This window comes from Oenanthe melanoleuca, chromosome 27 (genome assembly GCF_029582105.1).
Source record: "Oenanthe melanoleuca isolate GR-GAL-2019-014 chromosome 27, OMel1.0, whole genome shotgun sequence".
Taxonomy (NCBI): domain Eukaryota; kingdom Metazoa; phylum Chordata; class Aves; order Passeriformes; family Muscicapidae; genus Oenanthe; species Oenanthe melanoleuca.
This window is the reverse complement of record NC_079360.1, coordinates 4,437,226-4,459,496: the sequence shown is the minus strand read 5'-3', so window position 1 is coordinate 4,459,496 and position 22,271 is coordinate 4,437,226. Positions and strand designations below refer to the sequence as shown.

The 22,271-nt window shown below is 55.7% G+C and overlaps 1 protein-coding gene across 2 annotated transcripts in view; it reads left to right on the top strand.

Annotated features, from left to right (window-relative positions):
* ARHGAP23 (Rho GTPase activating protein 23) overlaps positions 1 to 22,271 on the top strand; it is a 45,578-nt gene that overhangs the window by 20,669 nt on the left and 2,638 nt on the right. For both annotated transcript variants that reach the window (XM_056512231.1, XM_056512230.1), the window contains exons 2-23: positions 647 to 826; positions 4,379 to 4,403; positions 5,609 to 5,701; positions 6,766 to 6,844; positions 6,986 to 7,040; positions 7,602 to 8,299; positions 9,803 to 10,461; positions 11,819 to 11,974; positions 12,076 to 12,187; positions 12,271 to 12,328; positions 13,276 to 13,413; positions 14,450 to 14,749; positions 17,503 to 17,564; positions 17,757 to 17,884; positions 19,194 to 19,312; positions 19,393 to 19,548; positions 20,258 to 20,336; positions 20,597 to 20,670; positions 21,429 to 21,518; positions 21,613 to 21,738; positions 21,823 to 21,864; positions 21,969 to 22,062. In XM_056512231.1, coding sequence (XP_056368206.1) covers positions 647 to 826; positions 4,379 to 4,403; positions 5,609 to 5,701; positions 6,766 to 6,844; positions 6,986 to 7,040; positions 7,602 to 8,299; positions 9,803 to 10,461; positions 11,819 to 11,974; positions 12,076 to 12,187; positions 12,271 to 12,328; positions 13,276 to 13,413; positions 14,450 to 14,749; positions 17,503 to 17,564; positions 17,757 to 17,884; positions 19,194 to 19,312; positions 19,393 to 19,548; positions 20,258 to 20,336; positions 20,597 to 20,670; positions 21,429 to 21,518; positions 21,613 to 21,738; positions 21,823 to 21,864; positions 21,969 to 22,062 — 3,523 coding nt within the window. The remainder of the gene's footprint in view (positions 1 to 646; positions 827 to 4,378; positions 4,404 to 5,608; positions 5,702 to 6,765; positions 6,845 to 6,985; positions 7,041 to 7,601; positions 8,300 to 9,802; positions 10,462 to 11,818; positions 11,975 to 12,075; positions 12,188 to 12,270; positions 12,329 to 13,275; positions 13,414 to 14,449; positions 14,750 to 17,502; positions 17,565 to 17,756; positions 17,885 to 19,193; positions 19,313 to 19,392; positions 19,549 to 20,257; positions 20,337 to 20,596; positions 20,671 to 21,428; positions 21,519 to 21,612; positions 21,739 to 21,822; positions 21,865 to 21,968; positions 22,063 to 22,271) is intronic.

Genomic DNA, 22,271 nt, shown 5'->3' with positions numbered 1-22,271 from the left:
GATTGGTGAGTCGCCCTCCCTTATCATAACATAATTATTTATTATAGGTATCAGGGCCTGATTTAACACTGAATATGTTGCCCCTGTTTTTACTAAAAATTCCACTTCTTTCTCATTGCTCCCCAGCCATTCCAGCTGTTGGCATTCCAGCTGCTGCTCGGTGCCAGGGGAGGTGCCCGTGGCTCTGCCACAGCCCCAGTTCCTCTCCCAGCACCGGCACTGGGAGCTCTGGGATGCAGCCACGTCCCCTCGGCCCCAACTGCTGCTCCGGGCAGCGTCCCCTGCCAGGACCCAACACGCTGCCAGGTCCTTGTCCCGTTTTGGGAAGGTCCCGCCACCTCCTCTTTCCGGCTTTGCCCAAGGTTATCGCTGTGCCATCCTCAGGATGGAACTTTTTGTCCCCAAGTGCCACATCCCGTCCCTTCACCTCCCCTCCTGGTTCCCATCCAGACCCCCAGGCGCAGCTCGTTTATTTTGATTTCCTTTCCATTCATCTCCTTCCCCAGACTCCCCCAGGAGGAGTCGGGGAGGGGCTGGGATTAGGGACGGAGGGAGATTTTTGGGCAGAGCTCCACCCTCACCACCAATCTCGGGGTGGGCGCATCGGGGGCTCCCCAGAAGTGACACCTTGTCCTTGTCCCCGCAGCCAACGCCGGGCCGGAGAGATGGGGCGTCCCCAAACGCCAACGCACCCCCGGAGGGGGGGTCCTTCCCCTGGGTGGGGCCCAAGACGGTGGCGCTGCGCAAGAGCCCCCAGGGCGGCTTCGGCTTCACCCTGCGGCACTTCATCGTGTACCCGCCGGAATCGGCCGTGCTCTCGGCCAAGGTAGGGCCGCGATCCCGGGAATGCGGCACCGGGAGCGCCGGGGCGAGGGGTGGTCCCGGCTGGGGAGAGGGTGGGCGGGGAGGGGAGGAGGGGAGCGTCCTGCGCCTGGTTTGTGGGGTTCCCGGAGCTGCTTTTTGGGATTTCTGGAGATGTTTTGTTGGATTTCCTGGAGATGCCATCTTGGGGTTCCCGGAGCTGCTTTTTGGGATTTCTGGAGCTGCTCTGGAGGAATTCCTGGAGCTGCTGTGTTGGGATTCCTGGAGCTGCTGTGTTGGGATTCCTGGAGCTACCATCTTGGGGTTCCTGGATCTGCTCTATTTGGATTCCTGGAGCTGCTCTTTGGGGATCCCTGAAGCTGTTTTTTTTGGGAATCCTGGAGCTGCTCTGTTGGGATTCCCAGAGCTGCTTTGTTGGGATTCCCGGAGCTGTTTTTTTGGGATTCTTGGAGCTGCTCTGTTGGGATTCCTGGATCTGCTCTATTTGGGTTCCTGGAGCTGCTCTCTTGGAATTTCTGGGGCTGATCTGTTGGGATTCCTAGAGCTGCTGTGTTGGGATTCCTGGAGCTGCACTATTTGAGATTTCTGGAGCTATTTTGTTGGGATTCCTGGAGCTGCTTTGTGGGGTTTCCCAGAGCTGCTTTTTGGGATTCCTGGAGATGCCATCTTGGGATTCCTGGAGCTGCTTTGTTGGGATTCCCAGAGCTGCATTTTTGGGATTCCTGGAGCTGCTTTGTTGGGAATCCTGGAGCTGCTTTGTGGGGTTTCCTGGAGCTGCTTTTTGGGGTTCCTGGAGTTGTTTTGTTGGGATTCCTGGAGCTCCTCTGTTGGGATTCCCGGAGCTGCTTTTTTGGGGTTCCTGGATCTGTTTTGTTGGGATTCCCAGAGCTGTTTTGTTGGGATTCCTGGAACTGCTCTATTGGGATTCCTGGAGCTGCTTTTTGGGATTCCTGGAGCTGCTTTTTGGGATTCCTTGAGCTGCTCTGTTAGGATTCCTGGAGCTGCTTTTTTGGGATTTCTGGAGCTGTTTTTTTGGGAATCCTGGAGCTGCTTTTTAAGATTCCTGGAGCTGCTTTTTGGGATTCCTGGGGCTGCTTTTTGGGATTCCTGAAGCTGTTTTTTTGGAATTCCTTGAGCTGCTCTGTTAGGATTCCTGGAGCTGCTCTGTTGGAATTTCTGGGGCTGATCTGTTGGGATTCCTGGAGCTGCTTTTTTGGGATCCCTGAAGCTGTTTTTTTGGGAATCCTGGAGCTGTTTTTTAAGATTCCTGGAGCTGCTTTTTGAGATTCCTGGAGCTGCTTTTTTTGGAATTCCTTGATCTGCCCCCGTGGTGATCCCAGCCTGGAATGGAGGAGCCGTGGAGCTGCTGGGGGAGGATCTCTGGTCAAGCAGCACCTCTGGAGACATCCCAGAGCCTTTTGAGATTTGGGATTGTCTGTGGGCACGGAGAGAATCCCTCAGCTCGCTGGAAAAGGCACCTCAGAGCCCCTGAGGCCGAGCCGGGCTGGAGGAATTTTCTCTCCCGGTTTCCTGGCTCTTGGTGAGGATTTTCCAACTGGATCTGCCCTGGCATCTGTGTTTTGGCCACCCCCTCCTGGTGACGTATTTTGGGATGGAGCAGCTCCAGGAATTCGGAATTTCTCTCCCGGGATCTGTGCAGTCCTTTTCCTGCTCCACATCCCTGGATCAGCCCTGGAGCTCCGGATCTGCCCCGGCGCTGGAGGGGGGAAGTGACTCACGGGGTGGGGAGAAGCGACTCGGCGGAATCCCCGCTCGCCGTCGTCCGGCAGCGCCGCTTTTCCCGGCTCCTTCTGCCTCTCCGAGCCCTTCCTGAAGCAGGAGCACAGCCCCGTTTCCGGCAGCGAGAGGTTTTGTCATGGCAATAGCCTGAAGCTTCTCCAAACCTCTCCAAAAAATTCCAAAAAGTTCCAAAAAGTAATTCCAAAAAAATTCCAAAAAATAATTAAAAAATTAAAAAAAAAAAAAAATTCCAAAACATTCAAATAATACTTAACAAAAAATAATTCAAAAAATTCCAAAAAATAATTCCGAAAATTCCAAAAAATAATTCCAAAAAACTCCCAAAATTTCCAAAAAGTAATTCCAAAAAATTACACAAAATTCCAAAAAATTCCAAAAAATAATTAAAAAAAAAAAAATTCCAAAAAATTCCCCAAAAAATTTAAAAATAATTAAAAAAAATCCAAAAATTTTAAAAAATAATTCAAAAAATCTAAAAAAAAATTCAAAAAATAATTCCAAAAAATTCCAAAAAATTAAAAAAATAATTCCAAAAAAATTTCAAAAAATAATTCAAAAAAATCCCAAAAATAATTCCAAAAAATTCCATAATATTGTTCACCCGTGCTGAGCCCTGCAGAGCCCTCGTGGCAAGGAGCGGGATGAGCTGGAGATGCTCTTGGAGAGAGGCTGGAATAGCTCCGGGCGCTGCCCCGGCAGCAGCAGCCGCGGGGTTCGGCACCCCGCCAGCTCCGGGGGCTGAGTTTCGGTGCCTTGACTCAGCTGGGAGGGGACCGGGAGCGGCGCTCGCCACGCTCGCCACGCTGCTCGCCCCGGGGCCGGGAAGGGCTCTGAGTGCCGCAGGGAGGGGCTGAGCCCCCGCGGAATGTGGATTTTCCTGCGCGGTGCTGCCGCTGGCGGTGTCTGGGATGGAGACCCGGAGCTTGGGGACATCGGGGCTGTGTCACCGCTGGCTGCAGGTTGTGTTCCCACGGAAAAATCTGGCGCTGGTGGAGCGAGAATTCCCCTTCCGAGTGCTCTGATTCCTCTCTGAGAAGGGATGAGACCCACCCTGTGCCCCACCCCAGCCCGGGGTGCTCTGCTGGGGGGTCCCCACGGCGAGTTGGGGTTCAGAGAGCGGGGATGTGACACAATTCCCACCCACGGATCGGCCCCGCCGCGCTCCGGGAGGCTGCAGGACGGGCAGGGATGAGGATTCACCCAAAATAAATCCCCTGGAATTCCAGGATCCCTCCCCCCGAACCCCACCATGGGGGTTGGGCTCTGCCCGGCAGGAGATGCCACCCTGGGGATGGCAGGGCGCTTCCTGCTCCGCTGCCCTCAAACCGGCCCCAAAATCGGCCCCAAACCGGCCGCAAAATCGGCTCCAAAATCGGCCCCAAAGCGGCACCAAAGCGGCCCCAAAATCGGCCCCAAAGCGGCCCCAAAATCGGCCCCAAAATCGGCCCCAAAGCGGCCCCAAATCGGCCCCAAATCGGCCCCAAAGCGGCCCCAAATCGGCCCCAAAGCGGCCCCAAAATCGGCCCCAAAATCGGCCCCAAAATCGGCCCCAAAGCGGCCCCAAAACGGCCCCAAAACCGGCCCCGAAGCGGCCCCGAAGCGGCAGCTGGGTGCGGGGGCCGCGGGGGCTCCGGTGTCAGGGGGTAATTTTAGCCGGGGGCGGCCGAGGGCGGAGGGGCTTCAGGGGCTGCCACCTCGTCGGTCCCCTCGTCGCTGTCCCGCCACCAAATCAATGTTTCTCTCTTTCTCTCTCTCTCTCGTTTTTGTTTTTGTTTTTTTTTTTTTTTTTTGGCAGGAGGAGGAGAATGGGAACCGAGCAGGTGAGCAGCGGCGTGGGGACCCTGGGGACAGTGGCACGGGGTGGCGCAGGCTGGCCCAAGGTGACACAGGGGACAGGTCTCTGCTGTTGTCACCACAGCCCTAAACACCAGCAGGCGGTGGCAGCTCGGTGGCACTCTGGGGACACCAGCGATGGGCTCGGTGTCCCCAAACCCCGCGGGATGGGCTCGGTGTCCCCAAACCCCGCGGGATGGGCTCGGTGTCCCCAAACCCCACGAGATGGGCTCGGTGTCCCCAAACCCCGCGGGATGGGCTCAGTGTCCCCAAACCCCGCGGGTGTCACAGCCTCGATGAGCTCGGTGTCCCCAAACCCCGCGGGATGTCACAGCCTCGATGGGCTCGGTGTCCCCAAACCCCGCGGGATGGGCTCAGTGTCCCCAAACCCCGCGGGATGTCACAGCCTCGATGAGCTCGGTGTCCCAAAACCCCGCGGGATGGGCTCGGTGTCCCCAAACCCCGCGGGGTGTCACAGCCGTGATGGGCTCAGTGTCCCCAAACCCCGCGGGATGGGCTCGGTGTCCCCAAACCCCGCGGGATGTCACAGCCTCGATGGGCTCGGTGTCCCCAAACCCCGCGGGTGTCACAGCCTCGATGGGCTCGGTGTCCCCAAACCCCGCGGGATGGGCTCAGTGTCCCCAAACCCCGCGAGTGTCACAGCCTCGATGAGCTCGGTGTCCCCAAACCCCGCGGGATGGGCTCGGTGTCCCCAAACCCCGCGGGATGTCACAGCCTCGATGGGCTCGGTGTCCCCAAACCCCGCGGGTGTCACAGCCTCGATGGGCTCGGTGTCCCCAAACCCCGCGAGTGTCACAGCCTCGATGGGCTCGGTGTCCCCAAACCCCGCGGGATGGGCTCGGTGTCCCCAAACCCCGCGGGTGTCACAGCCGTGATGGGCTCGGTGTCCCCAAACCCCGCGGGATGGGCTCGGTGTCCCCAAACCCCGCGGGATGTCACAGCCGCAGCCAGCACCGATCTCTGGGTTTTTTGGGGACAGGGCCGCGGCCCCGCTGTCCCCTCCCGGCGCTCAGTGACGTGAGCGAATGTGAAGGTGTCAGAACAGATCGGCGCTGGCGCGGTGACACGGGCAGAGCTGGCACTGGATTTTGGGATCCCGCCGGGTGGGCTCGGGTCTCTCGGGTGACTGGCGGTGGTGGCACGTCCCCGACGCGCTGTCCCCACCCAGCAGGTCCCACCCGGAGCCGCCTGGAGCCCATGGACACGATCTTCGTGAAGAACGTGCGGGAGGACGGGCCCGCGCACCAGGCGGGGCTGCGAACGGGTGAGCGGGGGAGGGATCCCGGCAATGCTCCGCCTCCTCCGCCTGGGAATTTCTTACTTATTCTGCTATTTTTATTTTATTTTATTTTATTTTATTTTATTTTATTTTATTTTATTTTATTTTATTTTATTTTATTTTATTTTATTTTATTTTATTTTATTTTATTTTATTTTATTTTATTTTATTTTTAAATTTTACTTTATTTTACTTTACTTTACTTTACTTTACTTTACTTCTATTCTATTCTATTCTATTCTATTCTATTCTATTCTATTCATTTTTTATTTTGTTTTTTTATTCTATTTTAAATTCTATTCTATTCTATTCTATTCTATTCTTAAATTTTATTTTATTCTACTTTATTTTATTTTACTTTACTTTATTTTACTTCTATTCTATTCTATTCTATTCTATTCTGTTCTATTCTATTCTATTCTATTCTATTCTATTCTATTCTATTCTATTCTAATTAATTTTTATTTTATTTTATTTTATTTTATTTTATTTTATTTTATTTTATTTTATTTTATTTTATTTTATTTTATTTTAATTTAATTTTTCTGGCATTTCCTGCTCTTTTCTACCCCTTTTATACAATCCTGGGGTGCTCAGAGCAGCCTGGGGGGGTTCTCCTGGGTTTGGGGTGTGCTGCCTTTGTTTGCTCCAACCCTGGGTGGCCGTGGGGACATCCAGGTGCCAGCAGCCCCTGGTGGTGGCACTGTCCCCTGGGTGGCCGTGGGGACATCCAGGTGCCACAGCCCCTGGTGGTGACACTGTCCCCTGGGTGGCCCTGGGGACATCCAGGTGTCAGCAGCCCCTGGTGGTGACACCGACCCCTGGGTGGCCGTGGGGACATCCAGGTGCCAGCAGCCCCTGGTGGTGACACCGTCCCCTGGGTGGCCGTGGGGACATCCAGGTGCCAGCAGCCCCTGGTGGTGACACTGTCCCCTGGGTGGCCGTGGGGACATCCAGGTGCTGCAGCCCCTGGTGGTGACACTGTCCCCTGGGTGGCCGTGGGGACATCCAGGTGCCACAGCCCCTGGTGGTGACACTGTCCCCTGCAGGTGACCGGCTGGTCAAGGTGAACGGGGAGAGCATCATCGGCAAAACCTACTCCCAGGTGATCGCCCTGATCCAGAACAGGTGAGTCCAGGTGACAGGATGGGGACAGGTCACCGCAGGCTGTGTCACTGCGGGTGTCACCCTCGCGTGGGGACAGGGACGTTCACCGTCTGTGAGCTTGGGGACAGGTGGGGACTGAGCCCTGTGTCCCCTGTCCCGCAGTGACGATGTGCTGGAGCTCTCCATCATGCCCAAGGACGAGGACATCCTCCAGCTGGTGAGCTTGGGGACACCTGGGGACACTTGGGGACACCGGAGGGAGCAATGGGTGCAGAACTGGGGGTGCTGGGGCAGGAACTGGGGGGATGTGACCCCTGTGATTTTGGGGGCACAGCTGGAGGATGAGTCACTCCAGGTTTCAGGGTGACTCTGCCGTGGGTGTGGCAGGACCTGGGGGTGACAGTGGCCCTGGCAGGGTGGCCTGAGCCCAGGCTGATGCCCCTCCCCACCCCAGCTGGGATATTCGGTGCCTTTTGGGGTTCCCAAAGAGCTGGGGGGGGGGTTACAAGGTGGGTCCCCATCCGTGGCTCTGGGAATCCCCAGAAAAGTGAAAATTAGGGAGGGGGGGGGGGCCGTGGGGATATTTTAGGAAGAAGGGGAGGGGTCAGGGGAGGGTTTTGAGCCTGGGGGAAAGTGGGGGGGGTGTGTGTGTGTTGTGGGGGGGCTGCATCCAGCCCCACTGACCCCACAGTTCGCTCAGGGGTGGGGGGATGCACAGAGCATCCCAACCGCGGGAATGTCGAGGGTTGTGACCCTGTCCCCCCCTTTTTTTCCCCAGGCCTACTCCCAGGACGCCTACCTGAAGGGCAACGAGCCCTACTCCGGGGGGGCTCAGAGCATCCCCGAGCCCCCTCCCATCTGCTACCCGCGCAAAACTTACCCCTTCCAGTCCCGGGCTGCCGACCCCAGCCCCGGCCACCCGCCGGACCCCCGCGCCCCCCGCCCGCCCGCCGCCGCTCCCTCGGCCCCGCCCGGCGACACCGGCGGCAGCCCCGCACACCGGCCCGAGGAGCCGCAGCCCGGGGGTCCCTCCCCGCGGCCCCCCGCACCCCCCGGCTCCTTCTCCCGCCCCTCCTGCCCCGCCGGCACCGCATCCTACGGGATGTCCCCGGCCACCGCCACCTCCTACGGCGTCCCCAAGCACGTCCCGGAGCACCGGACTCACTGCGGCTTCAAGGAGAGCGTCGGGGGGCTCTCACCAGCCGGGCGACCACCGCGGGAGGTGTCGGTGGCCCAGCGCGTGCCCGGTCGCCAGGAGTGCCAGCAGGCGCTGTCGCGCTGGTTGTGCAGCGGCGCCCCGGAGGAGCGGCGACACGCCATGCCCCGCTACCGCAGCGTGTCCCACGATCGCCTCGGCGGCTCCGCGGTTGCCCACCCGGCCCGGGGGTGGCCCCACAGCGCCTCGCACGACACGCTGCTGCAGCCCAGCCGCGAGGGCTGCGCCCCCCGAGCGCGCTCCGACCATTACCTGGGCAGGTACGTGCGCTCAGGACGAGCTCGGGTGTTCCCTGTGTTCTGGTGTTGGGGTTTGCAGTTTATTGCATCGGGTGTGGGTGGAAAGGGCTCAGCTGGGAGCTGCCTGATGCTGCTCAAACAGGCACAGGGGAGAAAAATAACAGAGAGGGTAAAACAAGGGTGAGGGGTGCAGGGTGTCCCAGGGTGTCCTGTTTTACAAAGTCTTAAATCTCCTTCTGTGTTGAACATTCTGCTCTTCCACTAACCAATCTAGCACAAGATACAAATTCTCTGACATTTACATACAACCTCTGGGAATGGCTCCATTACCGTGTTTTGCTGCTTTCTTATCTCTAAACCTTATCTCAGACCCTTCCTGCCATGCCAGGAGGGGGTTTCTGCTGTTCTTTGGTGTGTTTGCAGCAACTGGCGTTATCCTAACAAAGGGAGACCTTCAGGCATCCACATTGCTGCTCTGCAGCCACCCAGTCCAACACTGCTTTCATTTCAGTATCATCTATATTCTATATTCTATATTCTATATTCTATATTCCATATTCCATATTCTATATTCTATATTCCATATTCCATATTCCATATTCCATATTATATTCCCTATATTCTATAATCCATATTCCATATCCTATATTCCATATTCCGTATTCTATATTCCATATTCTATATTCTATAATCCATAATCCATATTCCATATCCTATATTCCATATTATGTATTCTATATTCTATATTCTATATTCTATATTCTATATTCTATATTCTATATTCTATATTCTATATTCTATATCCCATATCCTATATTCTACAATCCGTATTCCGTATTCCATATTCTATATCCTATATTCTACAATCCATGTTCCATATTCCATATTCTATATTCTATATTCCATATTCCTTATTCCATATTCTATATCCTATATTCTACAATCCATGTTCCATGTTCCATGTTCTATATTCTATATTCTATGTTCTATAATCCATATTCCATATTCTATATTCCATATTCTGTATTCTATATTCTATATTCTATATTCTATATTCTATATTCTATATTCTATATTCTATATCCTATATCCTATATTCTACAATCCATATTCCGTATTCCATATTCTATATCCTATATTCTACAATCCATGTTCCATATTCTATATTCTATATTCTATATTCTATATTCTATATTCTATATTCTATATTCTATATTCTATATCGTATATCCTATATCCTATATTCTACAATCCATATTCCATATTCTATATTCTATATTCCATATTCCTTATTCCATATTCTATATCCTATATTCTACAATCCATGTTCCATATTCTATATTCTATATTCTATATTCTATATTCTATATTCTATATTCTATATTCTATATTCTATATTCCAAATTCCATATTCCACAATACATATTCTATATTCTATAATCCACATTCCATATTCCATATCCTTAGCATCTTTTACCGGGCAATCATCTCCACAGGGCATTCCTGTTCCTTCCTCCCCGGCAGGTACGGGCGCTCCATGGAGGCGCTGGAGCTCCCGCCGCACCTCGAGCGCTCCCCGTGGCCCCCCGAGCGGCTCAGCCGGGCCACGGCGGCCACCACCCAGCCCACCCCACCCGCCCCCTTCGCCGCTTCACCCTCCTCTTCCTCCTCCTCGCCGCGGGAGGTGCAGAAACACCCGTCGCAGCCCAACCTGCAGAGCGTGGACGACTCGGGCTACATCGGCTACCGCAGCTACAGCCCGTCCTTCCAGCGCCGCACGGGGCTGCTGCACGCCCTGGCCTGCCGCGACCCTGCCTTCGGCGGGCTACCAACCTTCAGCCTCGCCCAGCGGGCGGTAGCCCCGCTCAGGGACAGCGCGGCCACCGCCGCCACCCCCTGTGCGGTCAGCCCGGCCGTGTCCAGCGCGCCGCGGGAGGCGCGGCCGGAGGGTGGCCGAGCGTCCGAGGCGGAGGAGCGCAGGGAGGAGGTGGTGCTGCGGCAGAAGCCGCCCACGGGCCGCAAGGTGCCCGCGCCGCTGCGGCAGATGAATTTCGTGTTCGCCGAGGGGGCCAAGGACGCGGAGGTTGGTGACAGAGGGGACAGGCCGGGCGGCGAGCGGCCGGGCCGGCGAGTGGCTCCCTTGGCGGCCCCCGAGGACTCGCTGGCGTCCATCCCCTTCATCGGTGAGCGCGGGGTGGGGCTGGCCCGTCGCTGCGGGAGGGGATTTGGGGGTTCCGTGCTGAGTTTGGGGTCGGAAGTGCGGGGCATCCGTCTGTGGGCAGCGTGGAGGTGGGAAATGGGCGCGCAGCAGCGGCGGTAGTGCCTGGTGCCCCACAGAGTCCCGCACCCCACAGGGTCCTGTGCCCCACAGTGTCACACACCCCACAATGTCACACACCCCACAGTGTCACACACCCCACAGTGTTCTGCACCCCACAGAGTCAGTCCTGCACTCCACAGAGTCAGTCCCGCACCCCACAATGTCCTGCACCCCACAATGTCCTGCACCCCTCTGCACCCCACAGTGTCACGCACCCCACAGTGTCACGCACCCCACAGAGTGCCACATCCCACAGAGTCCTGCACCCCACAGAGTCCTGTGCCCCACAGTGTCACACACCCCACTGTGTCATGCACCCCACAGTGTCACAGACCCCACAGTCCCACACCCCACAGAATCCTGCACCCCACAGTGTCCTGCGCCCCACAGTGTCCTGCACCCCACAGTGTCCCACACCCCACAGAATCCTGCACCCCACAGAGTCCTGCACCCCACAGTGTCCTGTGCCCCACAGAGTCCTGCACCCCACAGAGTCCCACTCCTGTTCTGCACCCTTGTGCACCCCACAGAGTTCTGTGCCCCACAGTGTCCTGTGCCCCTCTGCACCCCACAGTGTCCCACACACCCCACAGAATCCCACACCCCACATTGCCCCACATCCCTCTGGATTTGGTGTTGCCAAGCAGGGCTGGGGTTGGTTTTGGGGTGCCAGGGTTTGGGTTTGAGCACCCTCACCCCTCCCTCTCATCCTGCACCCCCTGCCCAGCCCCTTACTGGTGTGAACTGGAGCCCTGCTGGCTCCTGCCTTGCTCTGGGATGGGGACAGGACTGTCCCTGTCCCTGTCCCTGCCCAGGACACAGAAGGATTTGGGAAGCCACAGCTGTGCCCTGTCCCTTCTCCTGGGGTGGGAATGGGATGGGATCCATGGGATGGGATGGGATCCATGGGGTGGGATGGGATTCATGGGATGGGATTCATGGGATGGGATGGGATCCATGGGATGGAATGGGATCCACGGGATGGGATCCATGGGATGGGATCCACGGGATGAGATCCATGGGATGGAATAGGATCTGGTGGGGACCTCAGGGTTGCTGTGGGTGAGGATCCAGGCTCCCCATCAGCTCCTGGGGTTGTGAGCGTGCCCCCACCCCAACCCTAACACCAAACCCACCACCCTCACACACACCAGGGGGTCCCATCAGGGACACCCCCTGCCCCAAACCCCCCCTCCAACACTGCCCACCCCCCCTCACAGACGAACCCACCAGCCCCAGCATCGACCTGAAGGCCAAGCACGTCCCGGCCTCCTCGGTGGTGTCCAGCGCCATGAACTCGGCGCCCGCCGTGGCCACCAGCCCCGCCTCGCCCACCTTCGCCTTCGCCCTGTCCCGCCACTACTCCCAGGACTGCAGTAAGTGCCGGGCGTTGGGAGCCACCCTGGGGGTGCTGGAGGGGGGCAGCCCCCCGCCCCAGGGGCTGAGCAGGGTGGGCTTTGCCCCCTCCCCACGGCAGGCAGCATCAAGGCCGGCCGCCGCTCCTCCTACCTGCTGGCCATCACCACCGAGCGCTCCAAGTCCTGCGACGACGGTCTGAACGCCTTCCGGGACGAGGGCAAGATCCTCAGGTAGGGCTGGAGACCCCCTGCCGGCCCCAGAGACCCCCCCCAGCTCCCTCCCCAGCCCACTGACCGGGCTGCTCTCCCCCCAGGAGGATGCCCAGCCGGGTCCCCAGCCTCCGCATGCTGAGGAGCTTCTTCACCGACGGGGTGAGTGCCCTAAAAATCCAGGGCGGGTTTCTGGGAGTTCCCTGGTGGGATAGGGGGTGCCCACAGCCTCACCCCAACTCTGTGTGCGGTTCTTCCTGACCCCCAGGTGCTCTAAGGCACCAAATTCCTGAGCTCTGTAGGTTCCTGCTCTGGAGCTCTTGGGCTCTTACTTGTAGGGTAATCTTCTAAATAAGCAAAGCAGCTAAGAGTTAAAAAGTTATTTATTACAAAGCACACCTTGTTACAAAGCACGTCGGTCTCAACAGGCAATAGCAAAAGCAATGGCAAAAGCAGTGGCAATAAAGAAATGGCTAAAAGCAACAATGGCTAAAAGCAGCAATGGCTAAAAGCAATAATGGCTGAAAGCAACAATTGCTAAAAGCAGCAATTCTCCCAATACAAACTCTGATATAGAACTTTTCCAACAAGCTAAGCTGCAAACTCAGACCACCACCCCTTAACCTGTTAGAATTCCAGTTTCTTCGCACACCAGGTTACATATAGAGCCACACATACAGTCTATCTAAGCAATGTCAGCAATATTCTTACTATAAATCTATTATGTTTAAGTTGTCTAAAACTGTGGGCTTGGAGCCTCTAGTGAAGATATCAGAGCGTTTGCAACCTTCACTAGAACACTCACTGCTGCTGTGGAATCCTGACCTTTAAGTCACTAAAAACATCAGAACTCACTCTAAGACTTATTCAGAAAAAACATCAGAAGTCACTTTAAGGCTTATTCAATAAAACCATCAGAAGTCACTCTAAAGCTTCTTCAGTAAAAACATCAGAGCTCACTACAAGATTTATTCAATAAAAAAATCAGAACTCACTCTAACACTTATTCAATAAAAAACTCAGAGCTCACTCTAAGGCTTCTTCAGGCCCTGCCCTCTGGTTTCTCTCGGGGGATTCAGCGAGCCCTGGCTCACTGTCTCCCTCCGCAGTCTCTGGACAGCCTGGGCACGGCGGAGGACGCCCGCTCCAAGCGCCGCTCCGCCTCCGAGCTCCCGGCCGCGCCGCTCAGCGCCGTGAGGAGGGAGGGCTGGCTCCACTGCAAGCAGATCCTCACCAAAAAGGGGAAGGTGGGTCTGGGGACCGGCAGGGTGTGGAGGTCCAGGCAGAGTTTGCCAGGCTTGTTTCAGGTCCTGAGTGCTTTTTTCTCAGGCTGGGAAATTTTTGCCTAGGCTGAGATAATTTCTCAGCTCTGGTCTGAGCGTTTCTCAGGATGTAGTAATTTATGATATGATATGATATGATATGATATGATATGATATGATATGATATGAAATGACATGATATGACATGACATGACATAGCAATATAATATAATATAATATAATATAATATAATATAATATAATATAATATAATATAATATAATATAATATAATATAATATAATATAATATAATATAATATAATATAATATAATATAATATAATATAATATAATATAATATAATATAATATAATATAACGTAATATAACGTAATATAACGTAATATAACGTAATATAACGTAATATAACATATATAATATAATATATAGTCTATTCTTTAATCTATAATATTATCTATAACATAATAGATATAATATATATAATATATAATATGTAATATATTATATATTATATATTATATATTATATATTATATATTATATATTATATATTATATATTATATATTATATATTATATATTATATATTATAATAAATTATTATAGATGACAGAATAATAATTTAATAATCAAAATAATAATGATTATGATTATGATTATGATTATGATTATGATTATGATTATGATTATGATTATGATAATGATAATGATAATAATAATAATAATAATAATAATAATAATAATAATAATAATAATAACAATAACAATAAATTTAATGAACCAGAGATTAACCCCCAGTGTTGACTGACAAACAGTTTCACGTTACACATGACAGGAGATATTTCCTCCTATAGCCCAACAAACTCCTGTCCCGCTCCAGCCTTGCCAACCACACCCCACACACAGTCGCTTTTTTAACAAAGCGCTCCTTCACCTTCCCTCCCTCGGGAATTCCGTGGCCGCCACCCTCCCCAGCGCCGCTCCCTCCTGTGCTTCCCCCGCAGAAGGTCGGCGGAGGCATCCGGCAGTGGAAGCGCGTGTTCGCCGCGCTGCGCGCGCACTCGCTGTACCTGTGCAAGGACAGGCGGGAGGCCGTCACCTGCGCCCCGGCCCCAGGTGAGGAGGAGCCGCCGATCAGCATCCAAGCGTGCCTGGTGGACATCTCCTACAGCGAGACCAAGAGGAAGCACGTCTTCCGCCTGACGACCGCTGACTTCTGTGAATATCTCTTTCAGGCAGAGGATCGGGAAGACATGCTGGCCTGGATCAAAGTCATCAGGGAGAACAGCAAGGCTGAGGGCGAGGTGAGAGCCGCATGGGGCTCCCGGCTGCCTCTGGCTCTCCCGGCGCTAACCGCCTCGGCTCTCTCCGCCTCTTGGCCTTGTGCTGCTCGCCCAGGCCGGCCCGGGCGACCAAGAAGAGCGTGGCCCGGTGGCCTCGGTGCGCGGGATGCTCCGGGGAGGGGCCGCGCCGCTCCGGGCGGGGCTGGCGCCCGATCGGGGCGCCGGGGTTTTGGTTGGGAGGTGGCAGAGGAGCCTCTCCAGTGCCTCTGGAGAGGTTTGGTGCGCCTCTGCCGAGGTTTGGTGCGGCTCTGGTGAGGTTTGGTGAGGCTCTGCCGAGGTTTGGTGTGGCTCTGCCCAGGTTTGGTGCGGCTCTGCCGAGGTTTGGTGTGGCTGTGCCCAGGTTTGGTGAGGCTCTGCCGAGGTTTGGTGTGGCTCTGCCCAGGTTTGGTGCGGCTCTGCCGAGGTTTGGTGCGGCTCTGCCCAGGTTTGGTGTGGCTCTGGAGAGGTTTGGTGTGGCTCTGCCCAGGTTTGGTGCGGCTCTGCCGAGGTTTGGTGCGGCTCTGCCGAGGTGTGGTGTGGCTCTGCCGAGGTGTGGTGTGGCTCTGCCGAGGTTTGGTGTGGCTCTGGTGAGGTTTGGTGTGGCTCTGCCCAGGTTTGGTGTGGCTCTGGTGAGGTTTGGTGTGGCTCTGCCGAGGTTTCATGTGGCTCTGCCCAGGTTTGGTGTGGCTCTGGTGAGGTTTGGTGTGGCTCTGCCGAGGTTTGGTGAGGCTCTGCCGAGGTTTGGTGTGGCTGTGCCCAGGTTTGGTGTGGCTCTGGTGAGGTTTGGTGTGGCTCTGCCGAGGTTTCATGTGGCTCTGCCCAGGTCTGGTGTGGCTCTGCCCAGGTCTGGTGTGGCTCTGCCATGGTTTCATGTGGCTCTGCCGAGGTTTCATGTGGCTCTGCCCAGGTTTGGTGTGGCTCTGCCGAGGTGTGGTGTGGCTCTGCCATGGTTTCATGTGGCTCTGCCCAGGTTTGGTGTGGCTCTGCCCAGGTCTGGTGTGGCTCTGCCATGGTTTCATGTGGCTCTGCCGAGGTTTCATGTGGTTCTGTCAAGGTTTGGTGCGGCTCTGCCGAGGTTTGGTGTGGCTCTGCCAGGGTGCGTCCTGGCTTTGGTGAGGTGTGATGTGGCTGTGCCACCGTGTGATGTGGCTGAGCCATGGTTTGACGTGTCCCTGCCATGGTTTGGTGTGGCTGTGCCATGGTTTGATGTGGCTCTGCCATGGTTTGAGGTGGCCCTGCCATGGTTTGAGGTGGCTCTGCCATGGTTTGATGTGGCTGAGCTGTGGTTTGACATGTCCCTGCCATGGTTTGACTTGCTCTGCCGTGTTTTGACATAGCTGTGCCATGGTGTGGCCTTGTCCCAGCCATGGTTTGATGTGGCTGTGCCATGGTTTGACTTGCTCTGCCGTGGTTTGATGTGGCTGTGCCATGATGTGGCCTTGTCCCAGCCATGGTTTGACCTGTCCCAGCCATGGTTTGATGTGGCCCTGCCGTGGTTTGATGTGGCTGTGCCATGGTTTGATGTGACTGTGCCATGGTTTGATGTGGCCCTGCCGTGGTTTGACCTGTCCCTGCCATTGTGTGCCTGTCCCTGCCATGGTGGCTCTGCCGTGGTTTGTTCATGGACAGATCCTGGCACGGTGCCCCTGTGGCCCTGGCTGTGCAGCCGTGGCTGTGCAGAGTCCCTGGGGTGTGAGATGGCAGAGCCACCCCAGGGCCGCTCTGGGCTCCGGGGATGGATCCGTGGGACAGCTGTGCTGGCACTGGACCAGCCGTGGTGGCTCGGTTTGGTGGCCATGGTGGCACTGGACCAGCTGTGCTGGCTCGGTTTGGTGGCAGTGGTGGCACTGGACCAGCTGTGCTGGCTCGGTTTGGTGGCAGTGGTGGGACTGAGCCAGCCGTGGTGGCTCGGTTTGGTGGCCATGGTGGCATTGGACCAGCTGTGGTGGCTCGGTTTGGTGGCCATGGTGGCACTGAGCCAGCCATGGTGGCTTGGTTTGGTGGCCATGGTGGCACTGAGCTGGCTGTGCTGGCTCGGTTTGGTGGCCATGGTGGCATTGGACCAGCTGTGCTGGCTCGGTTTGGTGGCCATGGTGGCATTGGACCAGCTGTGGTGGCTCGGTTTGGTGGCCATGGTGGCATTGGACCAGCTGTGGTGGCTCGGTTTGGTGACAATGCTGGCATTGGACCAGCCGTGGTGGCTCGGTTTGGTGGCCATGGTGGCATTGAACCAGCTGTGGTGGCTCGGTTTGGTGGCCATGGTGGCACTGAGCCAGCTGTGGTGGCTCGGTTTGGTGGCAGTTGTGGCAATAGAGGTGTGTGTGCCATGGAAGGACACACCTGTGTCCATCTCCATGACCTGGAGCTCTGGTCAGTTCAGGTGTGTGTGCCACAGAAGGACACACCTGTGTCCATCTCCCTGGACTGCAGTTCTGGTCAGTTCAGATGTTTCTGCCATGGAAGGACACACCTGTGTCCAGCTCTGGTCAGTTCAGGTGTTTCTGCCACGGAAGGACACACCTGTGTCCAGCTCTGGTCAGTCTGTGCCACGGAAGGACACACCTGTGTCCATCTCCCTGGCCTGCAGCTCCCAGCACCGTGGCCTGAGCTCCGTCCGTCCGGGGGCAGCGGGGACCTGGTGCTGCCCGTGCCCGGCCGAGCGTGGACTTGCCCGGGGGCGTCCGGCGGCCGCGCTGCTCAAGCTCTCCCTTCCCCTCTTCTCTCTGCCTCCCCAGGACCCCGGTTTTGCCAGCCAAGCCCTTATCAGCAAGAAGTTAAACGACTACAGGAAAGTGAGGTACGGACCGGGGCGGGGGGCGCCGAGACCCCCGGGGGCGTTGGGCACCCTGGGGTGACGGTGACAGAGCAGAGCCTGGATGGGGCAGTGATGGAGGAGCCTGGGCGCTCATGGCAAGGGTTGGGGGTCTCTGTGCGCGTGTTCACCGCCAGGTTTGGCGCCCCAGCTGAGCCCTCCCCGCTCTCCCTGCAGCCCTGCGGGCGCCAAGCCCGACTCGTCGCCCAAGGGCCCGCGAGGGCTGGGGATCCGAGCCGAGTTCCTGAAGCAGACGGGAACCAGCGCGCCCCGGTCCCCCCGGCAGGAGGTGGCTGTCACTAAAGGTGGGTGGGACACCCCAGTGTTACTGTATAAGGGACACTGAGCAGAGAAAGGACGCAGTAACTCTCTTGCGTGGTGCAAGAAAGAAGGAAGCTGTCCTGGTTTGGAGGACAGGAGTCTGCTCATAAAGGCAGGAGCTTCTCTTTGAAATGGAGAATGTAAACCCCCTCCCTCCAAATTATTATAATTTTGAAATTAAGGGGCTCTCAGGCAAAGATATGGGAATTAGGAATAACAGTTCTTCACTAGGAAAATTAAAATAGAAATGCAGTATTACAAAGAACAGTCCCAAACCCTGCCAGAGTCAGAATCCAAGCTGACACCCGTCAGTCAGTCAGGGTGTTGGCACAGTCCCATTCAATGGTGGCTGCATCCTCCTGCAGTGGCAGATGTGGTTCAGCTGGAGCAGTGCTCCTGGAGAAGGTGCAGTTTCCTCTGAAGCTCCAGGGATGATGTGGAAAGCTCTGGTTTTCCTCTAGAGTCCAGTGGAAAGATGAAACTTGCTGTTCCAAAATCTCAGTTTCTATCTGGGTAGGAAATGTTTGGCTCCTCCCCTGGGTGGAGCATCTCCCAGTGGGATGATGGAATTTTATCAGTCATGCCCTGGGACTCACTGGCCATTAACAGGAGATATCTCCTGGAGGGAGGATGGGCTGTGGGAAGATAAAGATGATTGCCCAGCTGGTTCTTAACACCTGACCCATTAACAGGAAATATCCCCAGAGAGATAAGGATCACTGCTCACCTGGTTTAACACCTGGCCCATTAACAGGAGATATCTCCTGCAGGAAGGGTGGATCATGGAAAGATAAAGATGATGCCCCAGCTGGTTTAAAGCTGTCCATTAACAGATAATATGTGCCAGGAGATCAGGGTCACTGCCCCACCTGGTTTAACAGCTGGTGACAGAATTCACATTTCTGGCTACATCAACCCAACACAGAAGCCACGGCTTTAAAAAAGAGAGTTTGTGAAAAACAGAATACAGGCAGTTCATTGGTCAGAGAAGGAGGCACCTCCTGTCCCAGACTTTCTCACGGACCCAGCAGGTGTTTATCTTTTGTCATCATTCTTTCTTTTATGTTTGCAGTAGTGAAAGGTCTCTAGCTAGGGAAAAGCCCTAGCTGTGCCTGAGAAAGCCAGACTGGGAAAATCCTTTAAGATTCTCCCTGGGCCTGTAATGGCCACACCCCAGCACCGCAAACTGGGGGTGCTTTGTGTCCCCCAGAGCTGCTACCCCTGCAGGACATCCCTTCCCATTTATCCCAAGTGATCCTGTGGGGATTTTTTTTCTCCCCCCCCTCACCCCAGATGAAAGCAGCTCCCAAAAAGCCCCGTGGGGCATCAACATCATGAAGAAGAACAAGAAATCTGCTCCGCGCGCCTTCGGCGTCAGGCTGGAGGATTGTCAGCCTGCCCCTGACAACAAGGTAGGGCTGTGCTGGTGCCACCCCCCTTGGGGACTCTGCACAGCCCTGGCACGCCCTGAGCCCGTCCCTGTCCCCCCCAGAACGTGCCCCTGATCGTGGAGGCGTGCTGCAAGGTGGTGGAGGACCGGGGGCTGGAGTACATGGGCATCTACCGCGTGCCCGGCAACAACGCCGTGGTGTCCAGCCTGCAGGAGCAGCTCAACAAGGGCGCCACCGAGATCAACCTGCAGGACGAGGTGAGGGCGGCTGGCTGTCCCCAAGGCTGGCCCCGGCCTGGTCTCCATCGCTGTCATGCCTGTGGAATGCTCTCCTGGTCTGTGTCATCGTCCCTTGCTTGTCATCATCCCTGTGCTTGTTATCATCCTTGTTCCTGTCCCGTCATCCCTGTCCTTGTTATCATCCCTGTCCCATCATCCCTGTCCTTGTTATCATCCTTCTTCCTGCCATCATCCGTCCCCATCATCATCCCTGTTCCTGTCATCATCCCTGTCCCCATTATCCCTGTCCCCACTGTCCCTGCCCTCGTTATCCCTGCCTGTTTTCCTTGTCCCCATCATCCTTGTTCCCATTATCCTTGTCCCTGTTTTCCTTGTGCCGTTATCCCTGTCCCATTATCCCTGCCCCATTATCCCTGTCCTCATTGTCCCTGTTCTCACCATCCTTGCCCCACTGTCCCTGTCCCCATCATCCCTGTCCCCATTATCCCTGTCCCATTATCCCCGCCCCATTATCCCTGTCCCACTGTCCGTGTCCCCATTCCCATCCCCATTTCCATCCCATCACCTTCCCTGGAGTGGCAGCGCCGCCTGGTGGTCACTGCCAGCACTGTCGGTGACATCCTGGGGACACTCGTGTCCCCTCTCATCTCTCGGTGGCTCGGCACTTGCCCTGCCTGGCCCTGCTCTGTCCCCGGCTGTCCCTCTGAGCCTCCTCTGTCCCCCGCAGCGCTGGCAGGACCTGAACGTCATCAGCAGCCTCTTGAAGTCCTTCTTCCGAAAGCTGCCCGAGCCCCTCTTCACCGACGGTGAGTCCCTGTCCCCAGGGCCACCAGAGCCCAGACCCCACCCCCTGTGTTGGGGACATGTCCCCAGACTCAGTGACACAACCACAATGCACACCCCCTGTCACCGAGGCCACTCGAGACCCTGAGACCCTTCCCCAGTGTCTCCAGTGGGTTGACACGGGGGTCCCTGAGTGGGAGTGGGGGGTGGGCTGTCCCCACCCAGCTGTGACACCCTCCTGTCCCCTCCACCCAGCTGTGACACCCTCCTCTCCCACTTTCAGATAAATACAACGACTTCATCGAAGCCAACCGGATCGAGGACGCCAGTGAGAGGATGAGGACGCTGAGGAAGCTGGTAGGGACATGGGACAGGGTGTCACAGGGACATGGGACAGGTGTGGGGACACCCTGGAGCCCCCCTTGGGTGGGGACAGTGAGCAGAGGGGTGTCCTGGTTTAAGGACAGGTGTCTGCCAATAAAGGCAGAAGCTTCTCTTTGAAATGTAAACCCGCTCCCTCCAAATTATTATAATTTTGAAATTAAGAGGCTCTCTATGGGAATTAGGAATAACAGTTAAAATTAAAATAGAAATGCAGTATTCCAAGAACAATCCCAGCCCTGCCAGAGTCAGAATCCAAGCTGACACCCGTCAGTCAGTCAGGGTGTTGGCACAGTCCCATTCAATGGTGGCTGCATCCTCCTGCAGTGGCAGATGTGGTTCAGCTGGAGCAGTGCTCCTGGAGAAGGTGCAGTTTCCTCTGAAGCTCCAGGGATGATGTGGAAAGCTCTGGTTTTCCTCTGGAATCCAGTGGAAAGATGAAACTTGCTGTTCCAAATCTCAGTTTTTATCTGGGTAGGAAATGTTTGGCTCCTCCCCCTGGCTGGAGCATCTCCCAGTGGGATGATGGAATTTTATCAGTCATGCACTGGGACTCACTGGCCATGAACAGGAGATATCTCCTGGAGGGAGGATGGGCTGTGGGAAGATAAAGATGATTGCCCAGCTGGTTTAAATGGCCCATTGGCAGATAATTTGTGCCACAGATGGTGACAGAATTCACATTTCTGGCCACATCAACCCAACACAAGGGGTGACCCAATTCCTCCCCCCAGATCCGGGACCTGCCGGGCCATTACTACGAAACCCTCAAATTCCTGGTGGGCCACCTCAAAACCATCGCTGACCACTCGGAGAAGAACAAGGTACCGACCCCTTCCCCACCCTGGGAATCTCCTGCCTCACCCGAAGCCCCCGGGGCCGGGTTGGGCTGCAGCTCTGACCCGGTTCTGGGGGCAGATGGAGCCCCGGAACCTGGCGCTGGTGTTCGGCCCCACGCTGGTGCGAACGTCCGAGGACAACATGACCGACATGGTGACGCACATGCCCGACCGCTACAAGATCGTGGAGACCCTCATCCAGCACGTGAGTGCCCCGGGGGTGGGGCGGGATCTGCACCCCAAAAACGGGGACGGAGCTGCTGACCCCCTGTCCGCTCTCCCCCCGCAGTCGGATTGGTTCTTCAGCGACAAGGAGGACAAGGGTGAGAAGGTGAGTCCTGCCCCCCCCGCCTCAGCTGTGGGTCAGGGGGGTGCAGACCCCCCCCCACCAGATGGGAGTTTGGGGGTTCATGATCTCATTTTCCCCCCCTGCAGACCCCCGTGGATGAGAAGGAGGCTCAGTCCGTGCCCAACATCGAGTACCTGCTGCCCAACATCGGCAGGACGGCGGCGCCCGGCGATGCCGCAGGTGAGGGGGGGACACCGTCCCTGGCACCGCCCCCTCCCCTCCTGCCCCCTCCCGACCCTCTGTGCCCACATCTGGGGCCAACCTGGAGCGGGACATCTCCGTGCCCACCTCTGCAAAAAATGGGAACAACCCCCGGGAACGCCCGGCGAGCCCCCTGCCCGCCCTGTCCCCTCCCCCTCCTCTCCGGTGGCCGCTCCTTGTCCCCACCC